The sequence below is a fragment of the Elaeis guineensis genome, chromosome 1 (genome assembly GCF_000442705.2).
Source record: "Elaeis guineensis isolate ETL-2024a chromosome 1, EG11, whole genome shotgun sequence".
Taxonomy (NCBI): domain Eukaryota; kingdom Viridiplantae; phylum Streptophyta; class Magnoliopsida; order Arecales; family Arecaceae; genus Elaeis; species Elaeis guineensis.
This window is the reverse complement of record NC_025993.2, coordinates 105,597,460-105,608,947: the sequence shown is the minus strand read 5'-3', so window position 1 is coordinate 105,608,947 and position 11,488 is coordinate 105,597,460. Positions and strand designations below refer to the sequence as shown.

Genomic DNA, 11,488 nt, shown 5'->3' with positions numbered 1-11,488 from the left:
AATTTTCTCTCTTAAATTATTTCTCTCTCTATAGAGTTTTCTCTTTTTATAATTGATTCAATAAAAGATTTTCTTTTAATGATTTTAGTCTGATCTCAGTAAAGAGAATCCTAATCCACAATCGACAGGCAGCATGCCAGCGTCCACCTTAACCTGATCTGGATATTATTAGATTCGATTATCTATGATTTTTATTGAATCATCTATATGCTAATCTAACTATGACTTGATTGAATCATCTTAATTAGATTGATCGAAACGTTGGGCAATATCGTCTGACCGATCATATCCATCTTATCAATTTTTTTTCTTCTAATATTCTTTCTATGTGATTTATAAACTCAGTGAATCCATCAGACACACCTCATTTTTGATTTAATCCTAAGTAAAATTTTGATTTAGTTATGAATTAGAATTAATGTAAAAATATAATTTTGAATAATACATTCTGATGGATCCCTTCAAGGTTAATCAGTTTATTCATTTAGTGTTCTATAAAAGATAAGTGATGAACTATCTTCTCAAGATATTATATAATTAAGCTATCAAGCTCATCACCTCTCTTTTATTTTTTAAATTTAGATAATTAATTATGAGTATGGACATTAATTTTGAGAGAGAGTTTTTAGAGGTGAGATTTGGCACTGTCAACTTTGTTAAACTTAGATCTATTTTTTTATTATTTTTAGTGAAATTTTATTTGATGTAAGATATTTCATTTAGTTGTTTGAATTAAAATTAAATAATAATTATTAAAATTTTATTTCACTGTGATGCATTGCTATCATGATGAGATATCTTGCATGCTTATAGAGAGAGTTTCCTATGAGTGTGCGGTGATTGCTATGATCCCCGATCTACGATCTCAGATTAGAGGTATGATAATTATAATGATATCAAAGTAATTAATATAGTATTAGAATATAAATTGATAAATTATGATACATAGAATCAGACATAGAATGAGTGTAGATAGGTAGATACTAGAGATATCAGGGTATAAATCTATAATGATTATAGTATAAGTTGTCTTCATGATTTTTGACTAAATCTTATGATTATGAATAAAAAGATTATTTAGGAATGATGATTCAGAAGATTTGATATGTGATGCAGCAATTTATGAATCATAATATGACTAATTGGATTTTGATCTAAAATAATTACAAGAGGATTGTTATTGAAATTTTATCATGCATCGTGATTATCAATTTGATCACTAATAGTTCGAGTGAATTGCAAGCTAAAATTTGATATGAGAGAGTACTGTGAGGTTGCTTTTGATTTTAAAAAGTTATTCTTTTTGTATCAAGGTAAAGATTCATCGATGAAATATTATTTCTAAGTGGACCGAGAGAATCTTTTAAAATATTTGACTAAAATATTCTTTAAGATTTATGCTAGAATACAGATCACATATGAAACCTGAATTCAAAGATTACATATCTGAGTTGATTAAGAAATTTTTCATCATTATTGTTGAGGTTATTAATGAAATTCTTGATTGCTATTTTTAGATGATCAAGATAAAAGATCTTATTTATATCTATTCGAGGATTATAAGATTTATGAAAATTATAATTTAAAATTTTAGATTTATGAACTAATTTGAAATTTTTTTGCTCGATAAACTATGATACATAGAATCAGACATAGAATGAGTGTAGATAGGTAGATACTAGAGATATCAGGGTATAAATCTATAATGATTATAGTATAAGTTATCTTCATGATTTTTGACTAAATCTTATGATTATGAATAAAAAGATTATTTAGGAATGATGATTCAGAAGATTTGATATGTGATGCAGCAATTTATGAATCATAATATGACTAATTGGATTTTGATCTAAAATAATTACAAGAGGATTGTTATTGAAATTTTATCATGCATCGTGATTATCAATTTGATCACTAATAGTTTGAGTGAATTGCAAGCTAAAATTTGATATGAGAGAGTACTGTGAGGTTGCTTTTGATTTTAAAAAGTTAATTTTTTTGTATCAAGGTAAAGATTCATCGATGAAATATTGTTTCTAAGTGGACTGAGAGAATCTTTTAAAATATTCTTTAAGATTTATGCTAGAATACAGATCACATATGAAACCTGAATTCAAAGATTACATATCTGAGTTGATTAAGAAATTTTTCATCATTATTGTTGAGGTTATTAATGAAATTCTTGATTGCTATTTTTAGATGATCAAGATAAAAGACCTTATTTATATCTATTCGAGGATTATAAGATTTATGAAAATTGTAATTTAAAATTTTAGATTTATGAACTAATTTGAAATTCTTTTGCTCTTGTTATTGAGGTCCTTGATAAAATCTATTATGGTATGGAGAATTTGATTTAGAAAGGTTTGCATGATTGCTATAGAAGGATTTTGATATATGTTAAAGATCTCGATGGAAGAAACTCTAGAAAAGATGATCGAGTTGATTTTACTTATATTTTGATTTAAGTTCTAACTTAGCGAAGCATCAGAAGATTTTTCTTGTTGATCTTATTTATAAGACTTTTATTTAAAATTATCTAATTGAATTGATATGAGAATTAAGACTTAATTCATATTGGATTATAGTAAACTTATATAGTAGTTTTGAATATGTCAATTAACTTAAAGATTAATTTAGATAAATGATCTTGATACGTATTAGGGATGAGATTAATTTTTTTTAATCGATTTGGAAGTTAAAAAAAATTGAATCTTATCAATAAAAAAGTAATATTTTGATTGAAGTTGTTTATTATATTTAAATTTTTTTTATGGTTTAGATCAAAGTGCATAGTGAAAGCATGGTGATCCGATTATTTTAAGTTGATCAGCAATACTGATCCTCTGAGTCAAAAAGTTTATGATGAATGATTTGATTTGATTTTCTCTATAGAGAAATTCATTGATAATCGGAAGGATAATATTTTTGATTCAGAATTATTTCAGTGTCGATATGTAGCTTTCACAAATAGGTCTCCTATACACCATACAACAAAAATTTTAACATTCTAAGTCTAGGATGAGTGGACCATCGAGTTTTGATCTTAAGATTGGAAAGTCTGTAGATATAATTTTTTTTCCTAGATTTGAAGCACAAGCTTTTCTGTCTATTAAAAAGAACATGAGGTTGTTTATCGATCATGGATTTTATACTTAAATATTTATCTACCAAAAGTATAGTAATGTTTATTCATGATGCTATGATAGATCAGTTAAATCAAGAGCAGTTGATGATTTTGATGAGAAACTTAACATCCTTATTTAGAATTAAGATATTGATTTGATTTATAAAGGAATGAAAGGTTTTGATTCAGATCAACTCTTGTGGTATTAACTTTTTTTCTTATGAAATAATTTAATGATGAAATTGTATTGAGAATTAGAATATCAAAATGTTTGAAGATGAGATTTGAACCATGAATATCAAAAAAATTTGAGAACATAAGTAAGAAAAATTTTGAGGACATAAGTAAGAAAAATTTTGAGGATGAATTTTTTTTTTAGGAGGAGAGAATGTAATATCCAGCCCAAAATCATACCAGATCCTAACTAAAAAAAAAAGAATCAAGACTAGCATGTGTTTCGCATGCGTTGGGGAAGTTGGGCATAAATAGAATTTTCAAAGGAATTCTCTTCCTTTTTTATGTCCTCCCAATAAGAGTTCTAATCTCACTAGAAAATCGAATTAAAAACCAACACAAAATCTTCCATGGGGGTTTATTTAAAGGCCTGAATCCTCCACACTTCTTCCTTATCGGAGAGTTGCAGCCATTGCTATCTCTTTTCTCTTTTTCTTCTTAAGAACCTGATGGATTAGTCTTATTTCGACCACCAAAAATTAGATTGATTCCCATCAAAGGCTTAGTAAACTCTTTAATCATCTCTTCCCTCAATATTCTATAGTTGCTAAGCTTTAAATCTTAGCCAAATTTTTGCCAAAAATCCTTAAAAATTTTGATTTCAAATTCTTCTATTTTACTTCCACTTTTACTATGATTTTTCCACCGTCATGGGCTGTTGTTGATCATTGGATCCAATTGGCTGTCACCGTTGGGGACTACCCCTCCAGCCACTGGAGTCCTCGATTGGAAGGAGGACCTTCCAGCTTTGGGAATAAGGGGAAGAGTCCCTCCTATTCCATGAAAGAAGGGGAAGAGGACGTGCGATTTCTTTGTTAAAAAAAAAGAAGAAAAAAAAAAAAGAAAAAAAAGAAAGAAGAGAGAGAATCTCTCTCTTTTCCCTCTCTTCTTTCTTTGAAGTTTGATCCCCAATTTCTTTCTCTAGAAAGTTTCAATTTTCTCTCTCCACTTTTCTCTATGAATTTTCTCTCTCTAAAATTATTTCTCTCTCTATAAAATTTTTTCTCTCTATAATTGATTCAATAAAGTTTTTCTTTTAATGATTTTTGTCTAATCCTAATAAAAAAAATTCTAATTTGCGATTGTCAGGCAGTATGCCGGCATCCATCTTAATTTGATTTGGATATCATCAGATTCAATTATTTATGATTTTTATTGAATCATCTTTACACTAATTCAACTATGACTTAATTGAGTCACCTTGATTAGATCGATCAGAACATCAGATAGTTTCATCTGACCGATCATATTTCACTTTATCGATTTTTTTTTCTTCTAATATTCCTTCTTTACGTGATTTATGAACTCAGTAAATCCATCAGACACATCTAATTTTTTATTTAATCCTAAGTGGATTTTTAATTTAAAATTTTATTTTAATTTAGTTACGAATTAGAATTAATATAAAAATATAATTTTGAATAATAGATTCTCAAAGATTCTCTTAAGGTTAATCAATTTATTTGTTCAGTATTTCATGAAAGATAAGTAATAAATCATCTTCTCAAGATATTTCATAATTTATTTTGAGAGTAAATAATTATTCTTTGAATTATGAATGATTTATAAAATTATATTTTGAGCAGTAAGTGATTTGAAAAATTAATATTTTTAAAATACTATGATTTATTGATTATGCATATGTTCAGTGAAAATTATGATATCTATATATGTTATGCTATAAAAGTACTTTGATATGAATCAAATTTGTGCTCTTAGTCTAACTATATTTCAGTGGATCCCATCAATAAGGATTACACGTTGGTAATTAGTGGGCCCCGCTAATGAAAATTATACGTTGGTGATTAATGGAACCCACCAGTGGGGGTTGTGCGCTAGTATTTAGTGGATTCTGTCAGTGGGGGTTAAATATTGGTCATAATCAAAGGCTGTTGAGTTATATATATATATTTCGAATTAGATTTATGATTATGTTTATATATGAATATTAAAAATATTTGATTTATTTAAATAAGTATGAAATGTGTTCTTATGTTTATTCATGACATTATTTTTGAACATTATATAACATCTAGAATATCCAGTTGGAATATTTATTACTTACTGGACTATCAAGTTCATCACTTCTCTTTTATTTTTTAAATTCAGATAATTAATTACAAGCATAGGTATTAATTTTGGGAGAGAACTTTTAGAAGCGAGATTTGGTACTATCAACTTTGTTAAATTTAGATCTATTTTTTTATTATTTTTTATGAAATTTTATTTGTATAAGATATTTGGTTTAGTTATTTGAATTAAAATTAAATAATAATTATTTAAATTTTATTTTATTGTAATGTATTAATATCGTAATGAGATGCTTTGCATGTTTAATGAAAATTTTTTTTTATGAGTATGTGATGGTTGATATGACTCCTGATTTAGGATTTCGAATTGAGAATATCGTAGTATATGCAGTAATTGCTAAGTCAAAGCATGGCCTTCTCAGTATCTGACCAGCTTCCAATTGCCTCCGGGGTTTATTTGCAACATTAGTCTTGGATACCTATCTAATCATCAGTGTGTTGTGTGTTATCTAGATGGTAGATTCGTTTTTTATTATTTATATTAATTTATATTATTGAATTCCACTTAGAATCCTATTTATATCCATATGCAAATTAAAAAAGGTATGGATATTACTAATATCCAAGTTATCTCCGCAGCCATTTAGAACAGCCTTATGCTTTCTAATATCCATATCGTACTTTGTATTTGTCGATCCGCTTTTTGCCCCGTTCTTCCTATACGGGTCCTCCGCACAGGTGAATTCATCGTAGCCTTGCATAAAGTATTCCCAAGAAGTCTCCGAGTCGGTGCGCTGGTCTCTGGAGAATTCGTGGCAGAGAGAAGAAAAGGGAGAGAAGACGGCCATGGAGAAGGGCGGCGCCGTTCGATGCCAGAGGATTGGGTGTGACGCCATGTTCACCGAGGAGAACAACGCGGAGGGCTCCTGCCGCTATCATGATTCCGTGAGAGAAAAACCCTCATTTCCTCATCTTTCGCTCTTTCTCTTTACTCTTTCTCAAATTTCTCGGATTTGCTTCTGGTCTCTGTCTCATATAGTCGTATCATCCCTTGGGCACATAAAATTTCTTCTTTTGTTTGTTAATGCTGTTTTGCCTCAGGAGATTGTAGCTTTTGATAGTTAGAGCGGGATTGCCCGTGCTCGCAGTCGTATCACATTGAATTCAGACAACAAAAGACAAGTTTGATTAATATTTGATGGAAATTATTGTAAAATCAACAAAGGATGGCTGGCTGGGGTGGTGATCGTTTGCCAAGGTTCGAATTTTGGTGTGATGCGCTGTTTGTGGGGGTTGATTGATTGTGCCAATTGCTGGAATTTGGGTTCGAAGAGCGTTTAAAGATTTGAACTTCCAGAAAAGAAAGAGGAGATGGTGCTTATCTCCTGATTGCGATGTGTTAGGGTAGTGTTTCCTTTATATTATATAAAACCCTAGAACACAAGACACATTGGTTCAAGATTTTGAGGAATAACAGCGCGGGGCTGACATATTCAAAGCTCACTTTCAAATCACGTTGAAGTCATTGCCGACATTCATTACCTTTTAGCAGAATCATGTAATATCAAGAATCTTACTTTGTTTCAATCTCAGATCACATCTTAAGGTAAAATTAATATATATAAAGTAAGGTTTGTTTTCATATTTATATTCACGATCAAGTTCCACAATCGCTTCACATAGGAATGGGCTAAAAATCCTGCAGAACCAATAAATCTTTTATTTTTTGTTCAATTCATACTAGTCGAGATGCCTAGAGGTATAGCTACTATAATATTTTCCATTAACTTTCACATGTTTTCATAATTCATCACAAACCAAGATAATAAATTTGTAAACAGCCGTCTTTGTAATTTTAGGTAGAAATAAATCAGAACCTGGCCTGTAAATAAGGACTTTCACAAACATCTATCCCAGCATGATTACTCTATCATGAAAAATATTTTTTCTTTCTGCCGGGGGAATTGTTTCATCAGTTAAGTAGTAACTTACTGTAGATTGCTGATGAATTCACTTTTTTTCAATTGCATCCTGTGATCATGGCTGTAGACCCTATATCAATGGTTTGGCCCTTAAGGTGCTGAGTTGCTTTCATGTTAGTAGGCTGGCGACTGTATAAATATTTGCTAATACTTTATGTCAAGTGCTTGAGCAAAAGAATATGCATTGAAGAAAATGTCTACTTGAACTGGATGCTAAGTACTTATGTACTAACCCTAATTTCTTTTAGTTGAAATTACAACTTGGTATCAATATTTTGGTGCCCTTTTGTTTTCCAGGGAGTAAGTCAAATTTCACATTTGCTGGTATTGTTTTTGCAAAACATCAACAAGCTCCTAATGTAAGTGTATTTTAACTTTCCAGCCTATATTTCATGATGGTATGAAAGAATGGAGCTGTTGCAGGCAAAAAAGTCATGATTTTAGCTTATTTTTGGCTATCCCTGGGTAGGTTACTTTTTTTTTTGACTATCTCTAATAATGACAGTTGATATATGGATAGTGGTGATTTGTATGATATCTTTAATTTGTTGCATATATATTTGTACTATTCATTCAACTTGTTACTGGCTTCTCTATTTTACTTAAGTTGGCCTATGGCCATAAGAACTTGATCTATTGGTAGGCTTTCGTGTATATCTGAATTGGTTTTAGGTCTGTTTACTGTGTCTTGATCTGATTGACAGCATGCTGATGGAGTAACACACAGAAACACCATGTTCCAAGTAATTAGTTGTTCATGCTTTTCTGAATAATGGTAAGAACGAAAATGGACAATGTATATATTGCAAATTTGAATGATCATAAATGTTTTATCAGGTTGCATGAAAAATTTAAAGTGGTAATGTATGCAAAAGCCCAGCCACATCCATTGAAATATCATCTCTAACTATATATAGTGAGAACACAAGCATGACCAACCCTCATCAAATGTTCAGTGCACCTCATGCAAGATCACATGATTGGAAAAACTGGACATGGGACATGGATGAAAAAGATGGAAACTAAGGTATGCTCACTGTCTTAAAAATTGGACTCTTAATTTCCAACATAGATATGCCAGAAAAAAGATCTGATGCCTCAACTAATCCTCTTCTTCTCTCCTGAGAACATCAACTCCCAATGATAGAAAAATCATAGCTGTCCATTATTTTAAGACTTCATATGTATGCAACCGAAACAACCTTTCTTTATTCAGATGATCTCATTTACCTTTTCATTTGTTTCCATGTGAGACAGAGAATCAGATGGGATGAAGAAGGGGGGACATAAAAATATGTTAGGATGTGCTTGGATTGGAACCAGACTTTAAACCCCTATTCATAAAAAAAGGGGTTCACATCTCATCGAATTCTTCTGGACCCCTCATAATAAGAAACATGGAAAAAAAAATATTGGGATAAACAATTTATAACCACCCATACTTTCAAGAGTCCTAATGGATACAAATACATTTTCTTTAACCTGACGAGATCTATCTTCATCCCACAGGTCTTGCACATGCCAAATAGTAGTACTTCATAATGATGAATTTCCTAACTTTGTTGCTTAATGTTGACCTTACTATGCTTCCCTACCAATCTTCATGTTTTCGAATGCACAGAAGTATTAACCCTTTATAAAATAGCTAATACTATCTAGAAGATTTGGTAGATTTTGTGTTACTACAAAGCCATTTAGACAAGAATGCTCTTAGATGACAAATGCGAAGTTACAATATGTCCAATGGGCATCTGCACCTCGTGGAGAAAGGCTTCCTATCCAAGTGCATTTTCAAGTAATATTCTGGACAAGCCACCTACCAGCATAACTACGATCATGCTTTACTTTTTTCTTCGAGCATCCACTCCTCTGTTGAAGTACAGAAAGTAATTATTAGCATTAAATGTTGTCAACAAGGTAGCTGGATCTGCTGCTCTCGTGTCAGTTGATTATGCAAATCCTGTGCTTTCAGTTTCTATGTTTTTGGAGATTGACTTTATAGTTGAAGAAAGGCTGGCTGCCAACTTATACTTGGACATGCACTGTGCATTCAGGTAGCTTGGAGTAACAGGTGTTGTGCATCTAGCATGGTTCACTTGTTTGCACCTACTCAGGTTTCATAACTAAAATGTATTGATGTCTCCTTACGTTTTCCCCCTGGGATTGGCCTTAGTAAACCATCAATTCCAATTGAGGGCCTCATTGTCCATCATATGTGAGCTTTCTCGGGCATTGTCATGGGCATATGCAGATTCCTTATATCTTCCCTTCAATACGAAATGGAGTTCATTTTTTTCTTTTTGGGAGGTGCTGGCATTCATTTCTCATGACTGTACTATTTCAATTGGTTTACCGTACATCTTCCATTATCTTTTTTGGATGGGATTACTTTTTGTTTCTGCAACCTTTTTGTTGCTATAACTACTATTCTTCATTTAAATTTATGCAAACAAATTTTGTGGGTTCTGTAGCTTGCTCAACTGAAATAGCATGGAGTTTGGCTAAGTGCATATATAATTGAACTTTACTGATGTTCTAAACAAATATAAGGGCATCTATTGCTGTTGCGTAGAATAAATTTCTGCACTAGAGCATGCAAGCATTTTTATTTATGGAGCACTGTATTGTATACATTATTAATGTTTCAGGCAATGGAACCCAGATGCCATGCTAGAAATGTATAATTTTTCTGCTCTGCCGAAAACATCTAATTTTCTGTTTTTTTTTTTCTTTTTTTTGTAAGAGGTATCCCATTGCTAGGTCTTTAAGATATTACATTTGCAATAACCTCCAGAATTATTGGGAAAGGGTAAGGGAAATTATGTAACCTGGACAATGTCCAAGTTAGTAGAGGTCATCTGAGGACATGCTCAAATAATGTTTTCCTGCATGTAATCATGCTGAACAGTCGCACTCTTATGTGCATTTTAGTGCTTTATCAATTAACTTTTATTTCTTTCATGAATGAAGATGTAAGACTGGAAAACATACTACTGAGAAACCAGTTACCAGGACTGTATCTGCAAACCCCCAGAAGCCGATGCCGCTACCATCTGCTGCTCAAAATAAAAAACCTGACGATTCTTGTTCGAGGTGCCGCCAAGGCTTTTTCTGCTCTGATCATGGTAAATTTTCTTTCTGACATGAAACAGTCTTGAAATGTTTCTGGGGTAAAGCACCCTAAATTTTGGTTTAAGTATTTCAGTGATTTGAGATGAAACCTTTTTACTAAAATTAATAACCTGGTTTTCCCAGTTAGTGAGAAAAACAACTTATATTTTTCAGGTTCGCAAGGCAGACCTTCAAAACCATCTGTGGTCACCGCTAAGAAAGATGATCATGTTGAGCAGGCTGCTGCTCCCTCAGTCAAGAAGATAGTTGATCTGAATGAGCCCCAAATTTGTAGAAATAAAGGATGTGGCAAAACCTTTAAAGAGAAGGATAATCATGAAACTGCATGCGAGTACCATCCAGGTCCGGCAATTTTTCATGACAGATTGAGAGGGGTAGGTTTTCTTATCTTTTTTGAGATGGTTAAGCAAGGTTTAAAATCCCGTAGGATAGGACTGTTCCAATTTTTTCATGGAACGGGACGCGCCGCCGTCCTGTTCCGACATTTGGAGCAGAGGATGTCCCAAAGCATCCTGATTGGGATGTTGGGATGCTAGCGGAACGATCCCGTCCCGATATATGGGATGGTATCCCATCCTGATATCCTGCGGAATGTCTCATTGGGATTTGAATCCTTGTGGTTAAGTGAACTTGATGGGATATGCTTCCACTTACTCTTTTTAATCTGCTTTGCCCATATGTAGTGGAAATGCTGCGACATTCATGTGAAAGAGTTCGATGAGTTCTTGAACATACCTCCATGCACAAAGGGATGGCACAATGCTGATGGAGCTTGACTTTGGTTGGTCCAAGTTTCACGAAGTCTTTTGTATTCCAAGTGCAAATGTGCCCATCAGTCCAATGACCTTGGACTTGGACTTGTTCATGGTGCTTCTGGTGGGAAAATGTAACACACTGTTTCAACAATGGACTAAACTGTTACCTTCATATTTTAGATTTTCTTGGAGAGTTTTTAATGAAGAATCTTTCCATTAATTTTTGCC

At 32.2% G+C, this 11,488-nt stretch overlaps 1 protein-coding gene across 2 annotated transcripts; it reads left to right on the top strand.

Annotated features, from left to right (window-relative positions):
- Positions 1 to 6,035: 6,035 nt before the first annotated feature.
- On the top strand, positions 6,036 to 11,480 carry LOC105038274 (cysteine and histidine-rich domain-containing protein RAR1). Of its 2 annotated transcripts, none has more exons than XM_010914024.4 (5): positions 6,036 to 6,336; positions 7,671 to 7,732; positions 10,344 to 10,498; positions 10,659 to 10,879; positions 11,189 to 11,480. In XM_010914024.4, exons 1-5 carry the CDS (start codon positions 6,238 to 6,240, stop codon positions 11,279 to 11,281), a joined length of 630 nt encoding a protein of 209 aa, XP_010912326.1. In that variant the 5' UTR covers positions 6,036 to 6,237; the 3' UTR covers positions 11,282 to 11,480. The 2 variants fall into 2 exon arrangements, with proteins under 2 accessions (XP_010912326.1, XP_010912325.1); XM_010914023.4 differs by lacking the exon at positions 7,671 to 7,732 and adding an exon at positions 7,756 to 7,838 and having other exon boundaries at positions 6,043 to 6,336.
- Positions 11,481 to 11,488: the final 8 nt, after the last annotated feature.

Bases quoted from the DNA above. Each gene is read 5' to 3' on its own strand.
- LOC105038274 (XM_010914023.4), top strand. From the start codon at position 6,238: ATGGAGAAGGGCGGCGCCGTTCGATGCCAGAGGATTGGGTGTGACGCC. The intron at 10,499-10,658 runs GTAAATTTTCTT...TATATTTTTCAG, and splicing joins CTTTTTCTGCTCTGATCATG to GTTCGCAAGGCAGACCTTCA. The intron at 10,880-11,188 runs GTAGGTTTTCTT...GCCCATATGTAG, and splicing joins TTCATGACAGATTGAGAGGG to TGGAAATGCTGCGACATTCA.